At 43.8% G+C, this 16,549-nt stretch overlaps 1 protein-coding gene across 1 annotated transcript in view; it reads left to right on the top strand.

The window, feature by feature from the left end:
- RIMS4 (regulating synaptic membrane exocytosis 4) overlaps positions 1–16,549 on the top strand; it is an 867,656-nt gene that overhangs the window by 737,680 nt on the left and 113,427 nt on the right. The window contains exon 5 of the mRNA XM_069651349.1: positions 15,883–15,984. Coding sequence (XP_069507450.1) covers positions 15,883–15,984 — 102 coding nt within the window. The remainder of the gene's footprint in view (positions 1–15,882; positions 15,985–16,549) is intronic.

Below are 16,549 nucleotides of genomic sequence, written 5' to 3'. Positions count from 1 at the left end.
ACGCACTTGGATGAAACCACAGGCTGTGTTGGGCACGGAATTTGGTGGTGAAAACATTACAGCTAAAAAACGTAAAAATCTCCAGCTTGGCAATCTTCGTGGTTGCATAATATCTGAGGACTGCGCTGATGCTAAAAACAGGAAAAGCACACAGGAATATCAAATCTTTGTAAAAAGCTTAAAACTTCGATTGTGCATTAAGGATAGTCAATCGGCAGTGCAACACCTGTTGAAAGAAGATGTGACGCAAATTTGGAAACTTACAAGCAAGCATGCAGAGAAAGAGATGGTAGAGGAAGTATCTATAACTAATGAGGAAAGTTGGGTAGCCCATTATGCTTCTACTTTTAAGGACTCTGGACGATAGGGTTGCCTGACCTTCCAGTTGATATATGGGAGACCATTTCATGGGCCTCTCTAGACCTTGAGGACATTGTTCTATTCATAAAGAAAAGTAAAGGGTCCAGGGCCCCAGGACTCCATAACATGTACCCACTGACCTTGGAGCATGAGCATGTACAAACTGATAAGAAAGGGGTGCCTCCTCGATTGGTAAAATGTATCTCAATACTACATCATAACTCATGTGCTAAGATCAAGCGCTTTACAGATGGCGCATTATCTGTTATCTAGATCTTTTCCTACCTCCTTTCCTACCTCCTTTGGTTTAAGACAGGGCTGTCTTTTAGCCCCTCTCCTGTTTAACAAATATCAAACAGATATTGAGAATCTATGGGAAACCATGAATTCCCATCCCATCAGACTTGGTTCATTGACAATAAATTGGTTGGCCTTTGCTGACGATTTGCTATTCTTTGACAACGTAAACTAACAGATTTTGCATCCTATGCGAAGAAAACAACCTCATCGTCAACGCTAATAAGTCGAGAATTGTCATCTTTATCAAAAAATGGAAGCCTAAAGTGATGGAATGGGGTGTCTTTCTTGTACCCATTCCATGAGGTACTTGGGTTTCAATCTAACATATGGGGAGCTCAGGGGGACTGTCGAAGAGCATCTCAGAGTAAAATCTTAACCCTTCATTGCCCAGATTAAGAGGCTGCGCCTGTCTATCTGCAGCTTTTCTTTGCTCCAGCTACGAGAATAAAACTTGGCCAAAGTGGTGCTAAGCCTCATTAATGGTCTTAAATGTTCCTTATACGATCATGGTCCATTTTTGAACTCCATGAGGGCGTATTTTGGAAGATGGGATTTGGTTTGCCCCTTTGCGTCCCAAATTGTGCAATTCAACATGAGTTCGGGTTGATTTCTTTAACAGCTAGAGTTTCCTAGTCTAAATTGCGCCTTTACTACAAGCTATTGATTCCATCCTCCAAGTCCCCACATCTTCGGTGAAATGAAAAGCGCATTCCATCTCTATACGGTTTTCAGAAAGGTATGAAATCTATACTCAAAACGTTATCCTGGGAAGAAAGCAATTAAAGGGAACCCTCAGAATTGGTAAAGAGAAAACACTTTGACGTAGATTGGTGCTTAACTGTTGATGGTCTGGGGATTATTCCCTATACAAGAGGTATGGTTGCTTCCCGAGGAGGAGAATGTTTCTTCCAAAATATATATCTTTGTTTCCCTGCGCTAAAGCAAGAACAAAATCTACAAAATTCTAACTGAACCTACTGCCTACCTTGGAAATCATGGGGCCGAGGATAGCGATAAAGGAACAGAACAAAATGTGTAGATTGTGTAAGAATACTACACAAAAGGAGCCCATTAAGCATCTGGTATCGCTCTGTGAAGCAACAACCCATCTAAAGTACCGCCACCTTACTTTTCTCCAAGACTTGAACACCACGGCAGGCGACCGGACGCTCCGGGCAGATCTACTGTGGGGCAGCAGTATAGGGAAAGCGCTCCACCTATATTGGATGATCTTAGACGTGTTTAAAATGCTGAATGTTTTACTGTAATGAGACATGGTTTCATTCCGTTTGGATACTTTTTTTCTAAGAATGTCATTTATTTTATTCGTTTTTATGTCTATGTAATTGAGAAATACATGTTTTGTGTGTTATCTTTTGTATAGTGAAATGTTTTAAATGCAAACGAAAACACGAATAAAAATAAATAAAAAAAAGACTATGCCAGCCCCTGGAGTTGGTTTTGAACACTAACCCAGATGGTACAAGTATGTCCAAAACGGCGCGAAATGTCCTTGGCAGCTCTAAGCAATACATGGACAAGAAGCTTTGTGGGCAGGGCTGACGAGGAGTGGGTGGCAGCAGGCAAATACGCTGCCCCGGGGCCCCATGTAGCCTCTGCCGCCCAGCCAGAACAAGCCCCTTTTCTCCAGTTCATTTGGGAGTGAAAGGGTCTGTCAAGGGCTGTGAGGTTTTTCACCCAGAGCCCCTGCTGGCTCACATCGCCTCAGTTAGAGAGAGCTCCAGAAGACGGTTGCTCAGGGTGCCCATCACTCTGTCTCTTTCTAGTGGTAGAGCCTCATAGCATGGCACTGTGATGAGCTGCTTATTCAAGGCACATGCCCACACACTTCCCCAGAAGCAGGGTTCCTTTGGTGACAAACACAAATGGCTAGCAAACAGTCAGAGGCCTACAGGCCAACTCTCGCATAACACAGTGGAGCGAGTATCTAGATAATTACTCTTGCGCTGGAGTTTTATTTTGCCATTAAAAGAACAGATTGGCTCTTGTTTGTAAAGTGGAGCAAGCAGAGAAGTGGGCATACGATCTTGCAATTTAGGAGTGAATGGGGCCTGAAATTGGTACACAGACCACTCATTCAAAGGACCAAATTGGAGACCTACCACCTATACACGCCATTAAGTTAGGAAGGCCTGAAGCTAGTGACAGGAGACATTTTTTTGAAAAGGCGGGACCCGCTAACTCACTTTGACTTTTCCAAGTGGATGCCCTCTTGCACGGCGTCAGGGCATTTCAATTGTTTCGGTTGAAATGGAGGATTTGAGGGACCACCCTTCCCTCCGGTGGTCCCTCAACAGCTGCCCTCCTCCACCATGTTGGCAGTCTTGCCACACTGCAACATCTTAGTTAAATGTGCGCTTTACACCATCACGTTTACAAGGCTGATTTGGCTGCCACCTTCAGGGCATCTCCTTAGCCTCTTGTAGCAACATTCTTATCACCTCTTTGCCTTTTTCCTCTGGCTTCGCCTGTAAACACGAAGCTTTGTCAACAAGATTCAAACTAGCTTTTCCTTGGGCATTTAGTGGTTTTGCTCCCCACTGGTTGCCTGTCCTGGGGATAATCTGCAGCTATTAACCCCCCACTGCTTTACTGTCTCATTTATAATGTAAACACCCTTGGGTGTGCGACAGACTTTTTGTCCCAGGTGTAGGCAGGAGGCCCCAGACATTATGGGGCCGATTCATGGAATTTTCTGAGCGGAAAATAGGGTACTTGCACGCGCAACTGCATGCAAATCCGCCATTGTCGATTAATGAAATCGAATGCGCATTACTTTGCTGGACTTGCGTGGAGTTCGTGTGGGTTTGGCATGTCTGTGCGAGCCTTCAAGGGCCTTGCTCAAGACTCCAAGAAGAGCATGGGCATAGCTTGCACAGAGGGCTGGGAAGGGGGCAGAACACCAGAAATGGGGAAGAACTTGTGAAAATGTGGGCGTTACGAGAGATGGCCTGCAGGCAGTCCCTTGCACACCCACAATTGCGTTGCACAAGATGTCTTCATAGATTCGATCGTGCAACCTCTCGGCTTGATAATGGCCATGCAAGTCCTCCATATAATCCGCCACCCGAAGGCAGGCGTAAGTACATTTGCACGTAGGATTTTGAGTGCTCAGGTGAGGTCACATGCCGGATTTCGGGGTGCGTGTACTCAATCGGTGTTCCGATGTAAAATAGGGCTGTCCGTAAACATGTTGCTCGATGCAGGAATGTTTTACATGGGTACGCACACAGATTTCCTGAGTTGTTGGCGAGTTACGATTTTTTATACGCATGTTGTCGGGGTTCCAGATACAGTTAGGGTGGACTCCACGCAGGGTTGCTGAGTCGCAGGCCTGTTCACGGGAAACTTCACACACCGTTTGAAGGATGCATGTATTTGTGCCCGGGGGAGCGTGCAGAGGAAGCTAATCTGGCAGTTGTTTGCTTTGCGGGGGGGCGTGTTGAGGGAGTTCCAGCTGTGACTTGCAAATACGGTTACTTTGCGTGATCAGTTCCATCAGTACGCATGACGTGCTTTTTTTCTTTTGTGCCATGAATCAGCCCCTATGTTGAAATGGGATCATGGCTTCATGCAGTCACTTTTAAAGATTTGAGTACAAGTAGAAGAAAAAAGGGTTTGAGTGATGAAAGTTGATGTGAACTGGACATTTCACTCTATTTAGCGATCCCAGCGCCCTTAAGTGTTCTGCCGTACCCCTTTAAGGTCTAACTACTGTGGGACAGCGAAGTGTCTTTCTATATCGCAATTACTTACTTGTCCAAGTAATTTAGGCTGCAGAAGTGAATCCCTTTCCCAGATTAGTCGAATAAAAATCGAGGGGGACTAGAAGTTCACTTTGGAACAGTTTGGTCACAATTATTTACACCGTATTCAATATATAAAACTGATAACATTACATTTTGTCAGACATCAGTGTAAAACATGTAAATGACTTGTCATACATCTACTGCCAATGCACATTGTTTGATTGGGAGGTCTCTGAGACCCTAAGTTGCTGGTCCTGCAACAGTTGGGAGACAAGGATGAACAACCACATGACCCGGATACCAGCAACCCTGAGCCAGTGGGTGGGGGACAGGCTGGTATCTATGTTCCTCCAAAGGCTCAGGGATCCATGGCAACGTTGTTGTGACTGCAGTACTTCTGGACTGCGGGAGAGGGCGTGCAGTCAAGTTAATGAGGTTAGGCAAAATGTGCTGCTCAGAACAAGGAGACCTACTACCAAGAGCATGAAACCATCCTGCAGGTAAATGCAATATGAAACTGCACTACACTGCACTAGCAGTGTGACATACAACAACTCCCTAAGTACTATTTATCCCTACATCTACCACATCCACAGACGCCATTAAAAAGTGGCCGGCAGAGAGGATAAAAAGCCTCTCTTGCTTCAAGTGCAAGAGGCCACACTCACCAATCCTCCCCCATGTAAGCCCCTCCCTTAAACCCTGTGAGTGAAAACCCTAGGACATTGCACCGACTTCTTGTGCCTGCACCCTGCCGCTGGAAGAGAAGTGAAACAATGGGTGCAAGGTGCCGCAACTGTAAAGGTGACCCGTTCCTATCAGGGAAGCTGGGTGCACGCCCGTCCACCTAAGTGGGCTGATCCTCATGTAAGAAATATGTACTGTGAGATGTGTACTGTGAAATGTGTTTCATCACATAAGCCGTTGAGGAGCAGAGTCCCTCTCTCACCTCATCCTAAAAAAATACAGGATCAGATGCTCATTGGAAGCACTTGGACGGCATGTATTCCTACCACATTCAATGCATACACTGATGTAATTACACAATGTCAGACATCATATGACTGGAAAATGACATAATGCAAGATATCTGTTGCCACATAAACTGTGCAGGAATGCTCTAGTGCATGGGTCTGCAACCTACGGACCCTCGGATGTCTTTGACTACGACTCCAATGATCCCTTTCCGTTGACTATGCTCGCTAGGGCTGATGAAAGTTACAGTTTGGACCATCTGGTGAGCCAAAGGTTGGAGATCTATGCTCTAAGGCCTTACTCTATCAGCACCCTCCCGCACCTCTTGAAAGAGGGTGATGGGCAGCTGCATGGCCCTGATACCCGCCATCCAAACAGACCCCATTCCTGTTTGCCAAGGTGGAAGGATACTGTCATGGTACGTTGCACAAATGTGCCATTCTCCAAACCATGGAATGTTAACCGTTTGACTGCCCCTGGTGCATATCATTTGTCTTAATAAAGTGGTTCTGTTTTGCTGCAGGGCATAAATAAGTCTTAAATTGGGTCGTGGGGAGGATGGTGTCTGTGTTCAACCCCGTACCCGCAAGACTCTATAGCAGCACACAGTTAAATAGCTGAGGTTAGTGAAGTGGTGGTATCCAAAAACAGGAGTTCTACCAGCAAAGGCCGGATGAACCTGCTGATTATTTTGACTCCTGGCACCAGGTGTTGCTGTAGTCGATCCTTCACCATCCCACTGGTTCCTACATAGTTATTGTAGCCCTGATGCCCCTGCAATACGACAGGCGATGAACAGTAGAATTCTGACACACATCGACCAACTGCTTTCCCAACAAGATTGCCCAGTGCCTGATCCACAATGACAGGCGGCCTGGTCTTGTGTGTTGGGAGAGGGCAGCACAGGCCGGGGAGGGGAGAGTTAGTGAGAGAGAACCTGAGAGGGACTTAAGATCCAGGTTGGGAAGTGGTTCCTACAAATGTTCATAGTATCACAAGTCTATCTTCCAAAAGATAACTGCATGTAATGGGACCGACTCCCAAACTCACATCTCGACCACCAAACTCAAGAGAAATCTTAAAGTTTACAACCACTTTGTCACCTCAATTATTTATTAAGCAATACTGGAACGGAGAGTGTTATATTTTGTCAAGTTTGAGGTTGGACTGACAACCGTGAAGTTAAGAGCCAATTGCTCTACAAACGGAGCTATCCGATTTTCCTCTGTTGCATGGGCAAGGACCCCCCCTGTGAGCAATATGGGTGTCTTGTTCTATCATGCGAGCCAACAGCAACCCCTATAAAACTGCACCCACCCCACCTTATAGGTGCACATAATACTGAAAATAATGCATTGGCCCTTGTTGGAAATACGTTATAACAGTGTTGTATGCATTTTCAGCAAGGTAGTATTTGTATTTGTATTTATTGTTTTATATAGCGCCTTAATCCAAGGCACTTTACAGTTAACAACAAGAACACATAAACATGGAACCGTAGAAGCAATAACAGTAAACATGAATCAAACCAGAAAATCGGCATGTAGAACAATTTGCTAGAGAAAAGGGGAAAGGAGAGGAAGGGGGTGAGGAAGGAGGGAAGAGGGAGATAAAGTAGTGAGTAAAGTGAGTGGTAGGAGGAAGGAGAATTTAGAAGAGAAGGGGAAAGATAAAGAGAACAAAGGGAAGGGTACTAGAGGGAGGGAGAGAAGGGTGAGAGGGGGAAGGAAGTCAGGGAGGGGAATGAAGAAGGAGTGATTTCAAAGAGGAGGGGAATGAAGAAGGAGTGATTTCAAAGAGGAGCGGAAGGAGGAATAGGTGAGGGAGGAGCGGATAGTAAAAGGTAGGGAGTTCCAGTGTAAGGGGGCAAGGCGCTGAAAAGAGGAGGCACAAGGGAGGGGGGGGACCGAGAGTAAGAAAAGATAAGCAGAACGAAGTGCCCCAGTCAGGCCTTCCGAACCATTTGGTTGTACAAGCATAAGCATTGCATGACCTTATCACAGGCAGCCTTGAAATGCATCCCACCTGTCCCCTGGGCAAGGCATGCTGGCCTTGTGATTGGGGTGATAGCTTTAAACTTGATGTTACTAGCCATATGATCCCCCTAATTAGAGTTACTTTGCTATACATGTGGTGACCTAGATGACACAAAACCTACTAGTATGGACAGAAATACGGCCTCAATAAGATAGGAAACAACAGAATGTGTGTTTGATCCTGTATTTGTATTTATTTGAGGCCCATGGATGTCAATTTCGATCAGAAATGACTTACTATAACACATTTACAGATGGTGGAGGCATTCCCCCAAACGGTGCTTGTACAATACCACAAATATGAGAACAAGCGGTGAGCCAGTTTATGACGGTGTATACAAGTGAAGCATACACCAGAGACAAAACAAACAGAACAAAAAACTAAATAAACAGAACAAAATTATATAAAAGAAAACATGTGACTTACAAAAGTAACATTAACCTAAGAGGGCAAGTACGTGCAGTTTAAACCAAGCTTTGAAGAGGTTCACAATTGATCTGGCTTTTATTATAATGGGCAGTGGGTTCCATCAGTGCAGGGTGAGTGGGGGAGAAACAGCAGAAGTGAGTGGAAGCACAGCGAGGGCATGGGACGTTGGGTTGAGCGCACAGGATCAGAGGCAACGAGATGGTGAGTAAACTGAGATACAATCAGACAGGCACTGAGGAGCAAGACCATTGATAGCTTTGTAGACTAGCAGAAGGAGCTTGAACAGACAGTTGTTTTGCATGGAGATCCAATCAGCATGTTTTTGGTGGGTATAAGTGGGGGAGGATCTTAATAGGTTGTAGTGAGTGTGGGTTGAAGACTTTGTCTAGAGGGAAGAAGTAGTAGCGAGGAAGGCCAAGGGGTAGCCTTGAGCCATTGGTCAAGTTTGCAGAGCTCGAAAGTGGAGATGAAAGTTTTTGTAGAGTGGTTAGTAATAAAGGATTATTTTTTGGAATGTTGACAAGCTTAATACAAGCAGCAGAGGCAGTGGTAGTGATGGATTGTTGCAGTCGTAGGTCGCTACCAAAGAGGATCCCAAATTTGCGAGCCATGTTGCAGTCTGATTTACTATTTTCTACTCTTCTCTATATGGATTCTGGGAGTGTGTCTAATCATCCACTCTATTGCGTTTATAACTTGCTCTTTGGTTTTACCTTATGATGAGAGCATGACTTCATAGCTAATTAGATATTTCTGAAAATTGAGGATTAATAGAGGCATCTAGTCTGCTCATTTCCAGACCTGCCGCAACATCATACACCCTACCGAATCTTCAAATCGTATGTGCCCATCTGAATTGCTAATTTCCTTGCCTACTGAAAAGCTATACACTCTACTTAGTCTCCATCTCTGTCTTTGCTATAACATGAAAGCCTTGTAGACTTGCAACATTTCTAAACGTTTACCCTTTTACACAGTGCACAGAAGTGATTTCCTCATTTAAAACCTGCTGGGTGGGAACGCTTGCTCCACAGTATGCACTGCAACACCCCCCTCCCCAAATTTAGCCATTTGCCATTCCATTCTTTTATTGTAGGTTCACGTCTTGGTAGATTTTCCTAAACCTTGTTATTTTGTGCAAATAAACGTTTCACCTGCGTTGTTTTGTGCTGCCACGCTGAAGCCCTCTACCCCAGAATCACACACAGAGGGGGTGTGCTGCTGTCTTCAGATTAAAGAAATTCTATATATTTGTATTGTATGTTCTATGAACAGCAGCAATCAGTGTCATCAACCATAAAGTTATACTTTGGCACATTTGTAAAGTGCCTAACAGCAATTGTTATGACCTCAAAGCGCTTTGGTTTATTTGGGAATTGGGTTGAGCATAATCTGAACCTGTACATGACATTGTGGGATAATAACATTTGATGTGGCAGAGAGGATTTATGCTGGATCCATAACAGTTGTTATGTGTTTGGTGGGAGTACTGTGTGCTTCAATGTGTATGTGAATTAGAGATTTCTGGCATGAAAAACACATTTTAATTATGACACTCCCCCAGATATTATAGGGACACTCCACAAAAAGGTTGGGCAAGCAGGGTGACATAAGACACAACAATCAATCTCAAAGCAACCGTTAGCAGTTGTGGGTTCTGCCATTACATGACAACTAAAGATTACATTGCTGGAAAAATATGAGATTAACTACTTGGTAGAAAATAGCATGTCCTTTGAAAGAGATATGAATACTGTGACATAGGGCCTCATTACACGGATGGCGGTGAACCATGGCGCTATTAGCGCCATGGTTCATGCCGGTAAAATACTGGCACCGCCTTGGTGGAAAGGGGAATTACCGCCCTATTCCAAGGTTGGTGGGGCGGTAATTCCCCCTTCCACCATTGCCCTTCCCCATTCCCATTTTTGCCCCATAGGGCCCTATGGGAATGGGGAAGGCGCTAATTACGGTACCGCAAATTGCGGTACCGTAATTAGCTCCACTGGTCCCTTTGCGGTTTGGTTTTTAACACCTGCAAAAAGCAGGCGTTAAATTCCCCAACCCGCAAAGGGACCTCGTAGTAAGGCGGTAAGGATTTACAGGTACCGGTAAAATACCGGTACCAGTAAACCCTTACCGCCATCCGTGTGATGAGGCCCATAATCTTGGGAGTGTTGTGTGCTTAACTATGTCTGAATTAATGATTGCTGCCATGAGACACACATTTGAGCTGCAGGACAATGCCTGCTCTTATGGGGACATTTCACGCAAGGTGGCAGATATAAAGTTAGTTGGTATGTAACTATCTATCCTGAAGAAACGGATTACAGTTGTGGGGCCTGCATTTAGCAGGGATTCCTTTTCATTAAGTACACAATATACATTTGCATAACTCATTATTGAAACAATTCATCTGGAGGACAGGGTTTTAGGTTGTTGTAGATCTAGATAGTTTAGCATGTAGAGACACTGATCTAAGTACATGAAAGTATATGTTTAGGCATATATTTCTGTGCATTGCTATAGATCTAACTAATAGAAGTACATTTCCTCAAATCATGTAGAGCCATAGATCTGAAATAGAAGTACATCTCCACGCAAATTTACTCATGTCATATATTATACATATTACCTTATGATGTGATCAGGATCATTAATGATGCTACTCCATCATGCCTAGTTGGGGACATTGTATATTATTAAAGGGTTCTCTACATGTGTACGGCCTGCCGTGGGACGGCGGAGCCCCAGTGCCTCCCAAAATCTGCCACTCATGCAAGATCCACTCTAGAGCTTTGAAGTCTTGTCCTATTGCAATATCTTAGTTATTGCTTTCCTTCCTAATGGGGCATGTCACTTGGTTTCGCCTCTACACTCTTAGTTGATGAATTTGAAAAAAGGTCACAAGTGAACGATTGCTAGGTGCTTGTCTGTTGTGGGTCAGTTGTTGAGTTCTAGGCTCAAACAGAGGATCTGTTTTAGAGGATCCTCGATGGTGAGAGTTTCTTCTGTCTCTCTCTGACTACCCCTGATTGGTTCTGGTATCTGGCAAGGTTGGGTCTAAGCTGGTGTTCCTTGTGGACTGATTATTTGATGTCACTTATGAGGATTGGGGTTATCAGATGCTTTAGTGAGGACGTTGAGTCTTTGAGACTTTCCATTGCTCGGGTTCTGCTGCCTTTATATCCTTTGCATGAGTGTAGAGGCTGCTGGTGAGGCTGACATATCAGCTTTATGGCACCCGTGTTGGTCAGGGCACTTTATAGAGGAGCAGATATTGCGGTTGACATACCAGGGAGCTAAATACAGAGCCACCAGGAAATATGAGAGGGGGATGAATCTATGAGCAGAATCTCAATGGAAATACACAATTGGTAAACATCACAGTGGGGTGTTCCTATGAGCAAATGGGCAAAACAATAATAGGAAAATGTGACCGGGGAAATAAACTGGGAGCTAAATCACAGTAGGTAAAAATAACAGTGAGATGTACCTAGGGGTAAAATCTCAATGAGGATAAGGTATAGGATTGGGTACGGCGGTCCAGCAGTGAAAGGGATTTCACTTAACTGATCAAATCCTGTGTCTGTGGCAAGTGGAAGTGACAGTGCAGGACAAAGGTGACCCGGTGATCATGCACACAAGTGTCACCCATAGCTCCTGCCCCTTGCAGGCTGCCCAGGTGGGGCTTTATGCTCATAGTGACCACCCAAGGGTTCCATGGATGTGGACTGTGCACTGACATTTCAGCCATTTTTCCATTTATCGAACCACTTTAGTTATTACTTAAGCAATATGCCCCAAGCGGCGGGGGCATTACCGACTCAAGTAATGCCCCGGGTCCCATAGTTATAGGCTCCGAGCGAAGATAGGGCCTTAACGAAGGCCCTGGGGCATTACCAGAGTCGGTAATGCCCCCCGCCGCGAGGGACATATAGCTATTACTACCCCGGCCTGCAAAAACTGCGTGACCGGGGCACTTAAAGATATCAAAGAAAATGGCCGCTATGGAAAGGGAAAATGGAGTCCGTTTTCCCTTTCCATGGCGGCCATCGGGAGCGGACGGTCTGGAAACAGAAGCGTTTCCAGCGTGTCCGCTCCCGGAAAAAAAGAAGGTAAGTGGGGTAGGGAGGGCGGAAGGGAGGGGAAAGGGAAAAAAAATGAAAAAAAAAATACGTACATTACCGAAGGTAGCCTCTCAGCCTTGGGGAGGCTTGGAGCGGGGATGGCCCCGCTTCGAGCATCCTCATTGGCTGAGGGGCTTCCACTCCCCCCACCGGGGACAAAGGCCGTAGAATCCCAACGGAGGGATTCCCGGCCTGGTAACGACTCGGCGAGGGCCAATCAGAATGGCTCTTTCATTCTGATTGCGCCCTGGCCTGGTACTAATCAAGTAAAAAGCTCTAAACTTTGTTCTAATTGGATGTTATCATATGACAGATATATTTCAGTTCCACAATGCATTGAATGTGTGGTGCTTCTCTGCACTGTGGCCATTCTTATTATCTTCATTAAAATGCCTCAAGGTCCATTCAGGCCCTAAAGCCAGAATAGGATGGATAGCTCAAGGGCAACGCATTTGTCTTGGAAGCAAGACAACGCAGCACACCACAGGTGCAGCAAAACACAGGTTCGAATCCCGCACTTAGAAACCACACGTTGGTATTAAGCATGTTATAAATGAACAATTATAATGTATTATTTAATGTGTGCCACTAAGCCAAACGTTTCTTCAGTGACATGCCCTGCTTTGAGGTCCATCCCTGCTGCAAGACCCATTCTTTCCATGAGTCCAATCCATCCTTGCTTCAGGGGGCTCTTCCTGTTCTCGGACCCATCCTTATTTCAAGGACCATGTCTGCTCCGAAATTCCATTGTTGCCCTGAGGCCCACCTCAATTTTGAGGCCCTTTCTTCCCCTAAGGCCATTGCTGCTCTCCATCCATACGTCATGACACTACTGGCTTGAGGCCCATCTCAGCTCCAGGGCCCACACGGCTCTTAGACCCGACCCTGGTATAAGGTGATCCAGAGCCTGAGGCTCAGTCCTGCCCTGAGGCCCATCCTTGCCCCAAGGCCAATCCTTGTACTGAGACCCATCCGTGCCCTATGGCCCATTCCCTAATCCAAGGCTCATTCCTGCTACTGGGCCCAAATTGCTGTGGTGGTGATGGAGTATAAAGCTGAGACATGGAACATACAAAACTGACACATAGAATGTCATAGCACATGCCCAGGAATGGAAATATCACTATCATAGTTTGCACAGTGCCCAAGCTCCTTTTTTTAAGAATCACATGCAAACTGCGTGAGATTTTCTGCACGCAAAGTGCATTTGTTTACGCAAAACCCTTAGAGAACCATGCGTGGAGGCTGCAAGCCCAGCAGCATTCAACGACTCCTTGGGCCATAGAGCATAAGAAAAAGCTATGTATAAAGGAATTGGAAAAGAGGACACTTTTTATAGTTGGTCAGTCTGGGCAAAAAATGTGCCGATTTCTCAAATGATTGCATCACAAAAGCAAACATGCCCTTGCGCGAACGTGCTCAATGACACTCTGGCTCACCTGATTTTCTGGCAGTTCAAAGTTCACTGCATCTGGGAAATGTTGGCATTCTGTGCCAATTCCCCCATAAAAAAAGTACGGCTAGCACAATGGGAGAGTTTTAAGAATAGACACAAATGTGCTCCTCATTCGTGCGTGGCCTGTCGGCATGATTGGTATCTAAAATTCTTCATAGCCGAGGCTAGCCATATTATATGTCCAAATATTTTATCTATGTTAGCCCTCGCCCTGTCCCACGATTGACATAGAAAACCTACTGTGTCAAGCATGGATTATCGAGGGTGCGGAAGCATTTCATGGTCTCCCAAAATCCAGCGCGAGCCTGGGGTTAGCTTTGCGTGTCTCACGTCGCCCGCAGATATTTGCTCTACACCTGATTTTCTGGCAGTTAGAGGCGACCTGCTGACTGACTGTACATGCCTGATTAAGCCATGGATGTTCAAACCTTTGTGAACCTTGTCTTGCCTCAAAGCAGATTAATATTCCTTTAACCTTTGCATGAAATAAGAGGCTGAGTTCAGCCCCCTACACTAGTGGAATCAGTAAGCACCATTTAAGGGACTATCCTTAAAGGGCGCATTACTGCAAATTCTATTTTTAACATTACAATTTTGTTCAGAGAATGCAATTTAAAAATATAAGTAGAATTGCCCATGTGAAGCATGCGTGTTGTTTTCAGGAACACGGGAAGGCTGCCACTAAAGGGTTGCACTTTGCCTTTGCACCTGCTGCTTGACAACATAGAACGAGCACAGGGAAAATAACCAAGTTTGATGCTATTGATCAAATCAATCGGTATACTATTTGATATGTGGCAATCCGACTGCAGCATGCACCATGCAGCCATTCTGCAGGGGCACCAATTCACACAAGTGCATCTGGCAGTGAAAGCTTTTGGCATGGACATATTCCGCTGAGTGTATTACGCCCAATGCAGGTATTTCCCCCACATGTAATGGGATCATTTCTTTTCTACGATTCAGGTCAATGGAGGTTATAAATTGAAACATTGTGTACACGTGAATAATGCAAAGATGATCTAAATAGTAATAATTCTAGATTTTAGACACCTTCATCTGATTCCCAGAATACATGGCTCAACCCGCAATAATAATGTATGTTAGCCTGATAGCTGAGAAATGATTGTATTATGAGACCCAGAGCATTCCATTGTCCTTTAAGCTTCTTCATGCTCCCCGCCCCTTTACTGGAAATTAGTTACTATTAAAAGATGGATTGGAAATAGAGAAGGCACAGGATTTTCTGTGGTTATCCTATTAATGAGTGCTTGACCGAATTGGGCTTAGACTACAGTTGTATGCATCGTGAGTCTATTCATATTTACTAAAGAAAATAAATAACCAAGTCGTAAAATTAAAGCAAGATTTTAGTTTGATATCCTGGGAACAATGTGAACCTACAGTTAAAGCTTATTAACCTCATCAATTTGTATCTCCTAATGTTGATAATAATTTGATTCTGTTGTCCAATAGCTGTGCTGGAAAATTGGCAATCCTTCTACACTTTTATTAACTTCCCTTATTTATAAATAGCCAAGCTTGGAATAAGGAACTAACCCATTTTTTGTAGTTGCAATAAATAATCAGTATAATACAATATGTATAAATCATTTTTCTGTTATTGGTATAATATCACTGGCACGTGTTTGTTCCTGCCAATATTAAAATATATGAATTTTAGAGAATGTTGTCTGGTTTATCTTTATCTTATGCAAGCACAAGATCCCTTTATTGGTTGGGGGCTTGAACGTTTTCTGCATAGGGTGATAATAATCAGAGAAAGGAATTTATTTCTGTAAAGTGCAGTAGTTGGTGGTGATAGGTTGTGTAATTGGTGTTTTTTTAATATGTTTTTGAATTTTGTATTTTTTAATGTATGAGTTTGATTGATTTATATTCTAAATAAACTTTAATTTACCTTCCGAGGTCAGCCTACTGATTTAGACCAATCATTACTCCAATTCCCATCTTTACTGCCAAATACATTTTAAATGACGAAAGCAAAAGTATACAGGTATAGTTAGTTACTTAACTTGCTTCTTTTTCATTGTAAAATGATGCGTTTCCGTCGGAGACATAATACAAAACACATTTAGTCAACTAGAATTTATGCCACATTTAACTAAATGTGGCTCCCTAAAAAGAGATAAAAAAGCACAAATTGACCACCTGTTCTTTTGAATCCCCAGTGAAGTATCATAACCCACAAAACCAGAAGTCAAAATAAAAAGTACACACATAAAGAGTGCTCTTCCTTATTGCGTTAGTATTTAATAGTCAATACAGTTTAGTTACCAAAACTTGTTTTATCTATATAGTTTAGGCATATGCCACCTGCTGTTTCAGAAACAGTTTCATACGATTATTCACAGACCTTTTACGTACAAATCTATTTGTATAACTCCTTTGTTTCTCATTATAGGTGATGTGGAAGTTGGTTTATTGGACAGAAATGGACAGCTAGATGTAGAGATCATTCAGGCCCGTGGATTAACTGCTAAAGTTGGATCCAGGACACCACCAGGTACGCATTTCGCTATTTTATCATAACCAAATGTTGTTTCATCTTATTATTGCATACGCCTGGACATTATTGGTAGCATCCTATAAGATAATTATCAACAGTTGCACAATAGAAAAAAACATCAAAGGTTCTTGGGTTTAAGTAAGTCTTCCTATTGATACTCTGACATTTGGGGCCCTTTATTTCCTTGCTTATTGTTGTCTACATTGGCTATCATTGGGCTGTTCTAATTAATTGTTGCTCTCACTATGGACTCAGGGGCCAATTCACAAAGGGGACAATTCACAATTAATCGAATGCACATAATTCACTGAGTAGCAGTTGCTTACACCTGGTTTACTTGGAGTATGTCATTGTAAACTAGGTCTAGGCAAGAGTTACTGAATGTAACTTCTTTTTGAACTGGCATTACGAAATGGGGTGATTTTACTGATGCATCGTTCATGAAAAAGTGCAAAAAAGCAATTTCACTAAACGTACATTTTTGCAAAACGTAAAACAAAATTAGAAAATAGGAAAATAGGGTTTGCCTGTAAAATCGTCTAAGAAGAAATTCCCTAGAAAC

Source organism: Ambystoma mexicanum, chromosome 3p (genome assembly GCF_040938575.1).
Source record: "Ambystoma mexicanum isolate Mex_15411 chromosome 3p, UKY_AmexF1_1, whole genome shotgun sequence".
Taxonomy (NCBI): Eukaryota; Metazoa; Chordata; class Amphibia; order Caudata; family Ambystomatidae; genus Ambystoma; species Ambystoma mexicanum.
This window is presented reverse-complemented; position numbering and strand designations above follow the sequence as displayed.